The following is a 14,351-nucleotide window of genomic DNA, read 5'->3' as shown; positions in this document are numbered from 1 at the left end:
TTTCAAAGAGGAAGTAAAAAAGAAAAATAAAAAATATATTTCTTTCTTACCATGTGTCAACCAGTTTACAAAACACTTTGGGGATGAAAGGCAGCTGAGGTTTTATTAAGACGATATTGGACACTTTGCTGGTGGTGGTGGTGGTGGTGGTGGTGGTAATCTTTTTGGAGGAGGAGGAGGAGGAGGAGGAGGTAAGCCTTTCGGTGGGGGTTGCGGGGGTCGTGGTGGCATCACTGAGTCTGTGGTAGTCAAAGAATCGGTTCTACACTCTAATTCAGTCAGTCTTGTTTCCACATTTTGGACTGTCATGATATTCTGTGCTAATGTATCCCTGGACAAGAGGTCCTTTTGTGGGCTACAAGTATTTGAGGAATTATCCTGTACTAGAAATCCTCTAGAGTCTCCTTTTCGATGCTTTATTTCTTTAAGAAAAAAACGACTTTCCTGTTCATACATCATACGAACACTTGCAGCTTTAACAACCTTTATCCAGTTATTGGCAACATCACGAAATAGTTGAGACTCCTTTTCTCTTAGTTCTACCGGTTGACACTTAACCTTGCCTTCCTTATCTTCTTCACGATATACTTTATGCTTCTTATTCACAATAAAGGGATGCTGGAGTAACTCATCAACCTCAACAGTATGTGTGGGGTCAAAAACTGTCTTTAGGAAAGAAACTACCTCTTTAGGAATAAAGGATGGCATATCTTCTAACAATTGTGTTACAAATTTAGTTCTTGACTTAATATCAACTTCAACAGTTTCTGTAGGATCCTTAAAAGCAGAGACAAAGTCCATTTCTCCCTCTTCTGAAATTGGAATTCCCATAGCCATTTCCAGAGCTAGTAAACCCACAAGTAATATATCCATATGTGTATATTCAGTACCTGGTAAGACGACCGGAAAACATGTAATACCTAATAATATGTCTTCAATACCTGCAAACATTATTTTCCCATTAACATCATAACATTTGCCTAAGTTCAAATTTGTACATGTAATATTAAAAGAATGAAATGATTTTAACATTATCAATGCTTCCCTTACAACAACTGATATATAATGAGAACGGAAAGGTTTACCACTTCCCGTAAATTTTTGCTCAGATGTAGTACTCCAAGTAGCTTTATAAAGACAATCACGCAGAGAACCTTTTTTAATGATCTTACGAACAATATAGGCTCGAATTCCGTCTGTGAAAACATCAACTGGTGAAAACACGCAAGGCAAAATAGGACGTGATACCAAACTACAAAATCGTTCAGCTTTCTTGTTATTAGTAAGATTTATACCTCGCGTTGGATGAGATTGAATTATACTTAAAATGTATTCCTCAGAATTATCTCTTATAATGGCATGAACTCGACGTGGTGGGCGGAATGATAACGGAGGCAAAACACCCACTGATGAATAATTAGTTGATCGCAGAACCTGACGAGTTACGAGCAACAGTTCTTCTACATTTAAAGGAGGCATATCAAACGGTATATATGATAACAAACCTTCTTTACTGCTTTTAAAAATTCCAATTTTCTTCTCAGCCTCTAGTGCCAATGCTGCCTTGGCGTCAGAAAAGCCTATTAATGAGAGAAACGCTACATCATGTACCAAAAACCTATTTCTACAGACCGCCCGTAAAAAGGTTTCAATTTCCCTTCTTCGTTTCTCTACAAATATTGGATCAGTACTACCAAAAAACTTTTTCTCTGGAAGAGGAGGTAACGGAGGACTAGGTTGAAGTTCAACTAATCTTTTAAACACAGGATAAATTTCACTAAACCTACGATATGTACTACTTAACGGCACTTCTCGTGCGAGACTATTCCATATGCATATTTTAAACTCAATATGGTTACTACACCATATTGGATCGATAACAGAAAGCTCCATACTCTCTGGCGAAAGAAGTGTACTCATGGTACATAAGCCCTTCATAGAAAAAAAAAAAAAAAACGAAGATAAAAAGAAAACATGAGAGGAAAAGAAGTTGAGATAACCATAGCAGAATCTTGTGAACAGAATACCCAGTGTAGATGCATGGAAATTACACCAGAGTATCTTTTTTTTTTTATTATTTTATCCCCACTCACTCTATCCATTTTAATATCGTCTTCCATTTCCTCAGAAAGAAGCAAAAAGAAAGTTCTTATAGTTTTGGCCAAGCAGCGATGTACTTAGCCAGAGAAGGGGCGAGCTTCTTACGTGAAACTGAAGGGTCACTCAATTCATAAGAAATCATGCTCCATTCACCATCTTGAACCGTACTTAGAGGAGTGAAACAGATCATGTCAGGTGAACTCTTTGCGTATGACTCTAAAACATCAAGAACATCACCTTTGGCAATAAATGCCAATTGACGACAATAATTTCCACTTCCTCTTTCACCAGCGAGGGCTAGAATAAGAGCATCCAAATGCCTTGAATTTACAAACTCCAAACAACCTGAAGCAAGTTCAGTCATAGAACGGGAAGCAACCATTTCATCTAAACGACATGAAATACTGCTAATTCCAATTTGTAAACATTTTGCGCCTCCTCCATGAAAAGGAAACTCAAAATGTTTATAATCTCGACGAAGATGTTGAGCAAAACTCAGACCCATTATGTCTTTTTTCCATTTTGATAAATCAACAAACATTTCTTCCAAATCAATTTTTTCAGGAAGTTGTCCCACAAGCCATTGAGTTACTTGTATATCTCTTTCGGTCACTTTTTTTTGAGAAGGATTAAAGTTCACAGTGTCCAGGATAATGGGTGCAAGAAGTAGTTCGGCACAAGGCACCTTTAATCCTGCATCTCGGAATAACTCGGCAACAAGAGTACATGCAGATCCTGTTGTTTCTAACAACCGAAGTCTCTTGGTTTGTTCTATGTACAACTGCTCATCAAAATGGTGATCCACAATACCAATAACTTTTTCAGATAAAAAAGTTTGAGCAGCAATAAGCTTGTTATGATCATATAAAACCACATCAGGCATCATTTTTTTAAGATCTACATAATCTTCCATATTTGAGTTCCCTCTGCTTGAAAGAAGAAGATTTGTTTCCACACCATATTTTGAAAATAGTTTTACAACATCATTACGTAAAGGAAGATCTTCTTTTTCAAAATTCAATAGAGGTATGTAATACTTTCCTCCCAAAAGATCACGTTTCTCCAGAAAAAAAGCCAGATAGATAGAGCCAACAATACTATCCATGTCACCCCCTTCGTTTCCCAAAACGATGGTGATCGATTTTTGGGTGGCGCAGAATTGAAAACAACGCCTCAAAAAATCATTTATTACCATGGCCATTCTTTTTTTTTTTTTTTTGTGCTCTCTTCCTAAAGGGAAAAAACACAACCAGTGGAATAAGGAAAAAAAAAAAAAGCAACCAAATGGAACCAGAGAAAAAGAAGGGAGGGGGGAGGGGGGGATGGGTTTGAGGGATGAGACCCCTCCTCCCCCCCAATTTCGAACCCCAAACCCCACTTTCGGAGAACCGTCCGGCCCCGCACCGGGCCCGAGCAACAGCCCGACGCGAGAAAGACGACGGGAACGACGAACCCGCCAACCACGCGGGGCCCCGGAAAGGAAAAAAACAAAAAAGAAAGAGAAAGGGGCGCGGCCCCGCGCCTGTCGGCGGCTATGGCGGCCGGGGCGTCCCTCCCCCGAAAAGAAAAAAAAGGGGAGGCCGCCCTTTTTCTTTCTGCAGTGTGGGGTTCTTGTTTCGTGGCCGCGGGTCTCCCTCGTGGTGCTGCCCCTCTCTTCCCTCAGGTTTGTTTGTTTTCGTTCCGGTTGTGGTGGGCTGTTCCGCTCGTGGTCCGCTGAAGGAACGAAGTTTTTTTTTTTTTTTTTTTTTTGTTTCCCCCTGTGGTGGTTGCCATCCCTTTTTTGTGTTTTTATTCTTCCGTATATATATTTTTTTCTGGGGTCGCAAGATTCTTATTTTTTTCCCTTTTGCTTGCTGTAGTCATAAAAGGATTCGGCAATGTTTCTCTTAAGTGTGTTCTCGTTGTGAAATATCTTTTTTTTTTTATTGCCCTGTTGAACCTTGGGAATTAAACTTTTTGGGGTGAAAGGGTGTGGTAATCAATTTGGTGTGTTAGATTTGTTCTTTGTGTTTTTTTTTTTTTTTACATAAGAAATTTTTTTTTTTTGTCGCCAACACGAGGTTTTTTTTTTTTCTTGCGTTTCAACGTTTGGCGGGGAAATTGATGTTTTGAAACTGTTAGGAGGCAGAGGCATCTTCCTCAGTTGTGAAAAAAAAGCGATACTTTTTTTTATTTGATCGAGATGAGGCCGGTGTTTTGAGCAGTGGTTGAGAAATATCCTTATTATTATTATTATTATTATTATTATTATTATTATTATTATTATTTCTTGGGAGAGGAAAAATCAAGTTTCATTCAGTTTGCATAACGCTGCAAAAATGCTTTTGTTCTACTGGTACCATATTGAACTTTTGATTTGGTGCCTCCTAATTGCGCGAGGCTAAGTTGGTGTAACCGATTTTAAAGTTCTCTGTTGGTTGAATAAAAAGAAGCCGATGTTGATTTGCGGTTAAATCACTCCTATTTTTTTTTTGTTGTTCTTTCTAAAGTTTTTGAAAAGTAATATGACGTTATTCTTGCTTAAGATAAATTATACAGTGGTGAAAAAAGAAAAAAGAAGGATAATTATTATCCGTTTCTTCGTGTTTTATGTTTTCTTTTAAAAAAAAATTTTCTTGCACTTAAGTATGCGTTTTCACGTGACTTTTAGACGGTTTATGTATATATTTGTATAATTTTTTTTTTTTGAAAAAATGCATCGGTTCCCTTTTTTTTTGAATTCTGTTTTTTCCCCTTTTTTTTCTCAGTAAAGATAGAATTTCTTTTAAAATGACTAATTCCAAGACTACTGTTATTGACTTTTTGACTCAGGCGTGTTGTGGTACTATAATGGCTGTTCATCGTATGGGCAATACGGATCCAGAGTTATACAAAGATCAGCTTGTTGCACTTCTCGCCCGGTATCTCAACAACTGCTGGAACTCTCTTCTCCGAGGAGATGATTCTTTTGTTCTTGATTGCTTTGCTGCTACAGGTCATGATCACCCTTCTTGTGTCTTGAAGAAAATGTTTGCACTTGGAACGTTTGTACTCCCAGATAGGCCACCCTTGGAGCTAGCGAACTGTAATCCTGAGGTTCCAGCAGATCTTGATGCTGCTAGAGTTCTTGTATCAAACTTCTTACAGCGCGTTTTGTCAGAAAATTGGAATGATAGTATTTGGGGTCATGAATGTGATGCCTTGTCACTAAATGAAGAAAGAGCTCTTTGGACCCAAAATGGGTGCCCGACAGATGATTTCTTTGTGCTTTCTTCATAGAGGATTGTATGGAATGTACTCGTAATTTTTTGAGTGTTTGTATTCATTTTGTATCTTGTTCTTTTTTTTTTTTTGTACTCTTTATTTTCTTTTTTTTTATTTGTCTTTTTTGTTTCTTTTTTTTTGTTCCTATAGCAGCGAAGTAACCGAAAAAAAAAAAAAAAATAATAATAATAATAATAATAATAATAATAATAAACCTCTCATTGAGTTAGTACAACTTTTCCAGGTTGTATTGTTGGAATATGTTGTATTTTTTCTGGTTTCTTTCTTTTATTTTTGATGTGAAAGATTTTGTGTTTTTTTTTTTTCATTTTTTATTATTTTTCTTTCCCCAAGCAAAAGAAAGAAAAAAAAAAAAAAAAAAAACGCACGACAAGATAATAGTATGAATACGTTTAATTCTTATCAATCTACTACTAGTAATACTCATGATTTGACAGGAACTCCAAATGATTGTGTGAGTTCTGTTCGTTTTTCACCTACTGGATGTCCGTACGTGCTTCTTGGAGTAACATCATGGGATAAAAGTTGCCGTATATGGCAGGTAACTCATGATGCAGATGGGGCGAACGTTCGCACACAACCAATGAGTCTTGCAGAAAGTGATGCACCAATTTTAGATTTTTCTTTTTCAAATGATGGAAGAGTTTTTTGGGGTGGATGTAGTAAAACGGCAACTATGTGGAATTTGGTGACAAATCAAAAAGTGGTCGTTGCATCTCATGATCTTCCTATAAGTTGTATAGCTCATGTCAACTCTGGTGCTGGATTAGAAATGTTAATTACTGGGAGTTGGGATGGAAAGTTAAGATTTTGGGATTTACGGCAACAACGACCGGCTAAAGAGGAAAACTTGGTTGAACCTATATTTGCTTTGGATGCACAGAAAACTTTTCCTATGGCCGCTTGTGTAACTGGGCGAAAGGTTCATATTTTTGATCTTCAAAATTTAATGAAGACTTCTGAAGTTAAACCACCTACTTTGGTAAAGTTTAATTTAAGATGTGTGGCCTGTTCACCTCAGCATGATGGAGTTGCAGTTGGAAGTTCAGAAGGAAGAGTTTCTTTTATCCCTTTTCAACAAGAACCAGGTTGCACTTTTAAGGCTCATATCACTATAGAAGATAATGTTCAATTTATGCATCAAACAAATTTTTGTGTTATAAATCCTCGAGCACCTCATATTCTTACTGGAGGTGGTGATGGACGTCTTGCCTTTTGGGACTATAAAAAACGTTCTAGTATAGGGCATATTGATTGTGATCCAAAATTAGAGAATCGAAATAAATCAGTTTCGGCAGGAGATATTAGTGCAGATGGTTCACTTGTTGCATTTGCTCGTAGTTACGATTGGGCAATGGGTAAAGGTGGTTGTATTCCTGGTGAGTCTCACACAGTTCATATTCGTTCAGCTTATTATAAACCTACTGGGGTGAGATAAGATAGATTCTTGTGTTTGTGTGCATTTTTTCTTTCTTTTTCTTATTAAAATAATAAAAATGGTATTTTCCCTACATCTGTAAATATATATATATATATATATATATATGTTTTTATTTATTTATTTTCAAATTTCTGCTGGATGGATTACATGTTTTAATTATTATTATTTTTTTTTTTTACTTGCCTTCCTTATTTTTTTTTTCTTTTCCATCAAGGGAATAAAGTAACCATGGATCAAATTACGAAAAAGACTGGTAAAAATTATGTTTATGGATATGATTTGTATAGTAATTCTGTTCAGAAGTATGCTTCAGTAAACGATATAAAGACTGTAAAAACTGCAGTGATGAATAACATACATGATTATTTTGAGTATTTAGAGGTTTTTGAAACAGATTCCAAATGGGACAGAAGAAAAGTTTTAAGCTATACTTCGGTATTATGTTCTCTTATTATTGCGTTAGGTTTATATACTGGAAAAGATGTTCTTAAACCACATAATTGGGCTACTTTTTTACTTATTGGTATTTGCGTTGCTTTTTCTGGGATTGCTTCCCTTTGCGATTATGCGCAAAACGCAGAAAATGTTGCATTTGCAGGTATTATTTTCCCTTTGCCTACTGGTGAGGGACATAAGAAGGAGTGTTTTCGTATACTAAAAGGAAGGAGAGTTTGTGTTCGTGTTGACGAGGTACCTAAGTCATCCAAACTAAATATAGAGGTCCAACTTGTTGGTCCCCCCCGTTTCTTTACCAGATCGGAAGTTTATTTTTCATTCTCCAAAGAAGTGCCGTATGGGAGATATTTTGGCAAGGATGGATTCTTTTACCCTCCCTCGCTCGTAGAGGATGTGGATATGCTTCTTGGGGCGTTAAAGACAGCAATTGTAAGGAAGAGACAATGATATTATGTATGAATTTTTTTTTTTTTGTTTCTTGTGATGATAATGATCATCATTTGAATTTTTTCTTCATATTGAGAATATTGTTTTCTTATCTGATATTGTTCTAAACTATAAATGTTGTGGAAATATTTAAGAAAAATGAGAACAACAACAACAACAACAACAAAAAAAAAAAAATTGATTCCTTTTTTATTTTTTGGAATTGTTAAGTTAAAAAGGTTTTAAGAACCCAGGTAACTATGGTATCGGTGAATGTTGTCCGCTATGTTGGGTACGTTGGAGCGGCTGCAAATTGGCTCATCCCCATTGCTGGTATTATGAACTTCCCTACTCGCAAACCAAGCGAAATTGATCCAGTGATGACATCCGTTCTTGCTTCTTATAGCGCTATATTTGTGCGATGGTCGATTGCCATTTCGCCAGCTAATTATCCGTTGTGTCTCTGCCATCTGACAAACACTACGGTGCAGGTTGCGACGCTTCTTCGTTACACCTACGGCAGAATGAATGCCAAGGCAATTGAAAATTAATATTTGGCTTTTTTTTTTTTATTAGTTCTTTGGGATATGGGAATATATCTCTCTATGTGGTTACTAATTGTTTGACATCTGATAGATATAACTCGTGTATGGACGGTTTTTTTTTTTTTTCAGATACCTTCCATCTCCAAGATAAAAAGAAAAAAGAAAAACAAAGAAGGATAAAAAAAAAGAAATAACAAAAGAGGCAAAAAAAAAAAAGGTGGGAGGGTGTATGCATAGTGTGCAGCAAAAGAGAAAAGAAAATAAGAAGTATGAATCTTACGTCCAGTAAGTGTGTTTTTTTGTTTTTGTGCTTAAATTTGTCTTTTCCTTGAAGCGAAAGAAAAGACAGCAACAAAAAACCCCTTTTGCCTAATAATCTTTACACAAGGTGTGGCTCTCTTTTTCTTGTTTTTTTTTTGCTGATTGCTATTCTTTATTTTTATTTTTTTTTACCAGAAGTAAGTTTTATGAGTGACGTGCAACTACTAAGAGCCCGAAGGCGTTACCGGGCGTTATTGCGAGAAGCAAATGAGTTGGAAGAACGTGGACAGAAGGATGAAACAGTTGATCTAGAACTTGAGAAGCTAGAGTGCGAATATCCAGTCCTGAAAGAGATTCGGGGACCGGTGAAAGAAATATCTTCTATGGGTTCCAATAATACAAAGACTGAAACTAAAGAGAAACAATCTTGTGAAGATGTCTCTCATCCAATTTTGACAACAGGTAATTCACCAGGTCCTGTAAGAAATGCTTCTGTTGGGTCATCCATGGTTACAGAATCTCTCTCGCGTGATGAGTCTAATCAAAGAAGTAATGATATTCCAAAACAGGATAGACCGGAAATTGTTCCATCATTAGGACGGGGTGTCAACTTTGTTTTCTCTGCCCTAAGCCTCTGGAATGAGGCACATTTACCTTCTTCATTAAGTATTTCTTCATATTTAATTATTTTAGCTATAACGATTGGGATTGCTTTTCTTCATATGCATGGAATTGATCCGAATACACCATATGGAAGGTTCTTCTCTCCTGTTTTGTTTGCTTCCCTGGTGCATATTGGGACTCTTTTTTCTATTCATTTGAAGAGTCCAGGTAGAATATCAAAAGCAATGCTTCTTATTTACTTCGTTTTTGACTATTTACCATCTCTAGTGTTTATATTTGTTGTGTACGTGTTGGCAGGTATTGGTATAAGGTATATGGAGTATCCCCTCTTAAACTGAAAGGAAAATTCACAGGGTTTATTGCATTTTAGATGATAGAATAAAGAAAAACGTTTTTATGGCTCGTAACGTACAAGTGTTTATTTGTTTTTATTCCTGTATAGGAGTACAACTATTACCTTAATTATACTATACATGTATGTATTTATATATACTCATATACATATATGTATATATATATATATATATATATATATATATAAAATTGGTATGATTTCCATTATGTCTCTCCGTTTGTTTGTGTGTGTGTTTGAAAGAAATAGAGAAAGAAAGAAAGAAAGAAAGAAAGAGGGCCTTCGTCTATGCGTGTGTGTCTGAATTGTGAATATTTTTCTCGTAGACTCCATATATATACATATTGTTTTTTTTTTTTTTAATGCCCAAGGAGTAACTCTCTGATAGTTTTTTTTCCCCCCTTCCTTTTGTTTTTCCCGTTCCTTTACAGAGTAGAAAAGGACAAAGAGCAAAGAAAACTTAACAAGAAGGGAAAAAAAAAGTAAAGAGTTAGAGGGGCGATTAGGAACACGTTGGTGGACCATTTTCATAAATGGCTACTGTAGAGACGCTTCTGCATATGCCCACGGATGAGGTTCAATCCTATCCTGCTGTTGTCACGACTGAGGAAGTCTCGCTGCTTCTTCGTGAGATGGAGACAATTCTGCGGAAGTGTCTTTACGCCATTCGATATAAGTTAGTAACCCCTTTTTCTATTTTCCTCAAACTTCTGCTGCAACCAACTGTTTCTGATGGCGAGCGGGTAGCACAGTCATTGTTAACACCTGCGGAAGAAGGACATTGTGTAGACTTATTAGTAAAGATATGTGCTACACTTTTTAAATCAGAAAATCATTCCTTTCGTTGTGAAATTAATATGGAAATTTTCTTTGAATTTATACAACTATTATGTGCTTCTTCAACCTTGAAGGATACACTAGGGGCGGTATTGATGCCATGTCTACTGAATTTTTTCTGCAATGCTTCAGAAAGTGAAGATGACTACCGTCAACCTCGTGCTATTGCAAGTGTTCTCATTACACTTATTCGAGGTTCAAAAGCGAATAAAAATCGAATGAGTGTTGAATGTGGTCGTATTGGAGAGACATTAACAAAGTCTAACGATATATTTTTTCAAATGCAGTGTGTTGAAATTATATTTCGTCTTTATACACATAATCGTACCGTATTAGCGACATCATCATTACCAGAATTCTTTAAAAAAGGTGTAGCAGAGCTTCCTAATGATTCTAATCTCTTAGCAAGAATTCAAACTCTCCTTGATATTTATAATATGGAATATAATACTTCAGGTGTACTTCAGTTTACAGCACTTCTTATTGAAGCTGGAAAAAAGGAGGTTTGTGGTCATACAAATATGTATTTTTCTCCACTTATTCTTGTTATAATGATTCCTGGTAATTCTGGTGACAACATTACTATTCCCTATGAACATATTCGTTCCGTACGATTATCAAAAGACCGAAAACTCGGCCTTCGTCTACACATAATCCCAGAAAGACTTTCTGATGTTTTAAGTCTTGATGTTGGTAAAGATACATTAATGATTTCATTAACGCAATCTACCTTCAGTACTATTCGATCTTCTGGAATTCATGAGTGGATTGCTGAAAGAAAACGTCGTGTACCTATTCACCGTATTCGTCAAAGAGATGAGGCAACGTTAACGACAGTAGGAACAACAACGGCAGCAACAGCAACAACCACTACGTCATCAGGAGAGATGATGACATCTCATTTACAAAAGAATCACGTCAATGGTGCTAATGTTTCTAGCAGAGAAGGAAGTCATATTGTTTCACTTCCAGTTACAGATACGGCTTCGGCGCCTCTTTCTCCTGTTCGAGGTGTGAATAATAATAATAATAATAATAATAATAATAATAATAATAATAATAATAATAATAATAATAATAATAATAATAAATCCAAACAAGAGGAACATCAGAAAGTACAAGAAATCCACTCTAGAGGTACTTCAACAGAGAAATCAGAGAATGCACCACCTTCTACTGTGGAGGGAGATACACTTCGTCAACTACATGAGGCCGTTTCACAGAAAGTTGCACGAATGCGACAGGAATATCAAGGAGAACTTCAATCCGCTGTTGATTTTATGCAAGAAGAATTAGAAAAGATGCGTCGTATTAATGCACGAGAACGTGATGACTTTGAAGCTTCTGTTCGTGAAGATTTAACATCTATAAGACGCTCCGAAGCCCAAGTAAAGGAACGTGCTGCGGAATGTGTACAGTCTCTAAACCAGGAATTAACGGAAGTTCAGGCATTAGGGGAACTTCTAAAGAGTGAAATAGATAAAGTTAGAAATAATCTTGCGAATGTGTTAAAACGCTCTGAATCTGCAGAGGAGGAATCACTTGTTCGACTCAAGACAGTAGTGGATAGTGAGATGAAATCTATGGAGGGAACCTTACTACAGTTGATTGCGTCTACAAATCCAGTTACCTTCTTGACAACGTACTTCTCACGAAAACTTGAGAGTGGCCTTGTGTAGAAGCTCAAAGAAGAAGAAGACAGAAAGAAAAAAAAAAAAAAAAACATTATTTATTAGAATAAAGAAAAGTGAACAGAGTGAGAAGTAAAAAAAAAAAAACAAAAAAAAAACAAAAGAGGAGTGAAACACTATAGAAATGCTGACCGTGTACATGCGGCCGAAATAGATCATATATTTATATATATTGCAGGAGAAAAAAAAAAAGAAAATACAAACATACGATAATTTATAAACCTAATCTCTTGGACGATGATTAGTGTTTACAGAGTGCTTTGAGATAATTTTTTTTTACTTCCCCCCTTCTTCTTCTTAAATGTCTCATCCACTCACCCCGGTGTTACTTTGCTTTTCTGATTTCTGAAATAAAATGAAGGAAGGGCAATAAGAGTGTAGTAACTGCAGTCTCATGTCAAGTCTGCAGGGAACCATGCGCCGCCTGGAGCGGTTGCATGTCGCTTGTGGAGGCACCAAGAGTGCCGGATCGCATTTAACAACATCTATGAAGAATAATGATAATGATAATAATAAAGAAGAAGAAGTAGACACGAGTCAAATGACAGCTTATGAGAAGGGACAATATCGTATTGCCTGCTTTATGAAACGGGTGAGGGAAAATGTCTCTCATATAGAAACAACAGGAGATTCCATGAATATAACACAACGAACAGAGATTTCAAATTCTATTCGACGGGATATTAGTAACATGAAGAAGGAAGCTGTAATATTAAATCGTATTGCAGTAAAGGAAGGACGACGTGAAGATTATAATCAATTAATGATTCATGTGAATAAAACAGAACAACTTCAACGTGCACGTTTTGGGGCTCCATTAGTAGATGATGCGATTGGTATAGGGAGTAGTAGTAGTGGTGGTGGATTTACTGTTTCAGGTGCCACTGCATTTACCTATAATAACCACACATCTCATGAATCTAGTGTACCTCTTTTATCAGCTCGTGAAGATGATGAGTTTGCACTTTTCTTTGAGCAAACTAAAATGCGGGATAAAGATATTGATGAATCACTGGATCGTATTGGGGCAGGTTTAGAACGATTAAACGAGAATGCCTTGTTACTAAACTCTGAACTTTCAACACAACAGAGACTTCTGGATGATACAGAGACAAAAGTAGATAATGTGCATGGTAAATTGGTATCTATGAATGCCCGTCTACGAAAAACACTAAAGGAAATGGATAAAGATAAGGTTGCTATTTATATCTTTTGCTGTCTTCTTCTTTTGGGAATTATGGGAGGTATTTACTTCGTCGCTTCCTAAAGAAGAAAAAAGAAGAAAAAAAATACGAGAGAAGACACAAGTACAAAGAAAAAAGTATGTCTGTTTTTCTTGACAGGATTATTATTATTATTATTATTATTATTATTATTATTATTATTATCGTTGCATGGAGGTTTAATGATGACTAAAAAGTCTCAAAGCAGGGAGATTCTGTGCTTATTGGTGTGCGGCAAGAAAGAATCTGTGTAAAGGTGGTGTATCATTCAATAGCCTGTAGAGTTTTTTTTATTTAAATTTGAGTTTTATTTTTACTTTCCAAGTTGAATAAATGTGATGAGTGAAGTGTTGTTTTTGTGTTAAAAGAGGGGTTTACACCCGCAGAAAATTCCGAGTTGTGTGAAAAGGTTTATTGTTAAACTTCTTCATTTCACTAGATAGAGTTCATCTCCTTAGTGAACATTATATATATATATATATATATATATATAATTGTTTCGGTAAGTAGAGGTGTGTCTGTGTCTGTGTGTGTCACTCAAAAGAGAAAGAGGAGGGGCACGGCGAAAAAAAAAACAAAAACAATAACTGGAATACTAGTAGATAAAGAGAAGAAGAAGAAAAAAAAAAAATAGACGATGCAGCGTCGATTATCGTTTTGCTGTCCTTTCTTGACAGCTTCAGTTTCTCTTCACACTTCACAGCGGTTTTTCTACGATAAGATTCGTGAAAAACGTGAACAAAGTGATGATGGCCCTGGAGATATGTTTTATGAGTTTCCCAAAAATCCATCCTCTAATCGTGTGCCGGAGGAATTTCACAAAACAAATGCCGATGCGGTTGGGGCTGCAGAGAAGTTACAACGTTGTTTTCTTCTGGCCTTTATTATAGTAGTTCCTATTGCATTGTTTGGTGGACTTGTGGATCCCTTTAATGATGGTTTTCACCGACCGGAGGGCTACGGCACTCACGGTGTTGGCGCTCGACACATTGGCGAAGAGAAAATAAATACAGCGAGACGTGACTAAATTATTAGTCGCCGTCAACAACAACTCCCCCCTGATGTCAGTTGTGTAATGCTGAGCAGTGATTGGGAGTGGAAGAAAAAGGATATATATATATATATATATAT

At 36.4% G+C, this 14,351-nt stretch overlaps 9 protein-coding genes across 9 annotated transcripts; 7 read left to right on the top strand and 2 right to left on the bottom strand.

Moving 5' to 3' along the window:
* Positions 1–105: 105 nt before the first annotated feature.
* Positions 106–1,938, bottom strand: TM35_000062270 (putative p21-activated kinase 3; the record flags this gene model as incomplete). The annotated part of the gene is made up of 1 exon (XM_029023264.1): positions 106–1,938. The coding sequence occupies one exon, from the start codon at positions 1,936–1,938 to the stop codon at positions 106–108; it is 1,833 nt and encodes a 610-aa protein (XP_028885288.1).
* A 211-nt stretch (positions 1,939–2,149) lies between these two features.
* TM35_000062260 (putative acidocalcisomal exopolyphosphatase) lies at positions 2,150–3,301 on the bottom strand (the record flags this gene model as incomplete). Its single annotated transcript, XM_029023263.1, has 1 exon — positions 2,150–3,301. The coding sequence occupies one exon, from the start codon at positions 3,299–3,301 to the stop codon at positions 2,150–2,152; it is 1,152 nt and encodes a 383-aa protein (XP_028885287.1).
* Positions 3,302–4,869: 1,568 nt separating this feature from the next.
* TM35_000062250 (uncharacterized protein) lies at positions 4,870–5,358 on the top strand (the record flags this gene model as incomplete). The annotated part of the gene is made up of 1 exon (XM_029023262.1): positions 4,870–5,358. One exon carries the CDS (start codon positions 4,870–4,872, stop codon positions 5,356–5,358), a length of 489 nt encoding a protein of 162 aa, XP_028885286.1.
* Positions 5,359–5,746: 388 nt separating this feature from the next.
* Positions 5,747–6,802, top strand: TM35_000062240 (putative poly(A) export protein; the record flags this gene model as incomplete). The annotated part of the gene is made up of 1 exon (XM_029023261.1): positions 5,747–6,802. One exon carries the CDS (start codon positions 5,747–5,749, stop codon positions 6,800–6,802), a length of 1,056 nt encoding a protein of 351 aa, XP_028885285.1.
* A 231-nt stretch (positions 6,803–7,033) lies between these two features.
* On the top strand, positions 7,034–7,708 carry TM35_000062230 (putative lipase domain protein; the record flags this gene model as incomplete). The annotated part of the gene is made up of 1 exon (XM_029023260.1): positions 7,034–7,708. One exon carries the CDS (start codon positions 7,034–7,036, stop codon positions 7,706–7,708), a length of 675 nt encoding a protein of 224 aa, XP_028885284.1.
* A 991-nt stretch (positions 7,709–8,699) lies between these two features.
* Positions 8,700–9,455, top strand: TM35_000062220 (uncharacterized protein; the record flags this gene model as incomplete). Its single annotated transcript, XM_029023259.1, has 1 exon — positions 8,700–9,455. One exon carries the CDS (start codon positions 8,700–8,702, stop codon positions 9,453–9,455), a length of 756 nt encoding a protein of 251 aa, XP_028885283.1.
* Positions 9,456–10,002: 547 nt separating this feature from the next.
* Positions 10,003–11,985, top strand: TM35_000062210 (uncharacterized protein; the record flags this gene model as incomplete). Its single annotated transcript, XM_029023258.1, has 1 exon — positions 10,003–11,985. The coding sequence occupies one exon, from the start codon at positions 10,003–10,005 to the stop codon at positions 11,983–11,985; it is 1,983 nt and encodes a 660-aa protein (XP_028885282.1).
* Positions 11,986–12,391: 406 nt separating this feature from the next.
* TM35_000062200 (syntaxin) lies at positions 12,392–13,264 on the top strand (the record flags this gene model as incomplete). Its single annotated transcript, XM_029023257.1, has 1 exon — positions 12,392–13,264. One exon carries the CDS (start codon positions 12,392–12,394, stop codon positions 13,262–13,264), a length of 873 nt encoding a protein of 290 aa, XP_028885281.1.
* Positions 13,265–13,857: 593 nt separating this feature from the next.
* On the top strand, positions 13,858–14,247 carry TM35_000062190 (uncharacterized protein; the record flags this gene model as incomplete). Its single annotated transcript, XM_029023256.1, has 1 exon — positions 13,858–14,247. The coding sequence occupies one exon, from the start codon at positions 13,858–13,860 to the stop codon at positions 14,245–14,247; it is 390 nt and encodes a 129-aa protein (XP_028885280.1).
* Positions 14,248–14,351: the final 104 nt, after the last annotated feature.

The sequence above is a fragment of the Trypanosoma theileri genome, assembly GCF_002087225.1.
Source record: "Trypanosoma theileri isolate Edinburgh chromosome Unknown TM35_Tth_6_V1, whole genome shotgun sequence".
NCBI classification, from domain to species: Eukaryota; Euglenozoa; class Kinetoplastea; order Trypanosomatida; family Trypanosomatidae; genus Trypanosoma; species Trypanosoma theileri.
The sequence above is the reverse complement of the archived record's forward strand: the minus strand, read 5'-3'. Positions and strand labels throughout refer to the sequence as shown.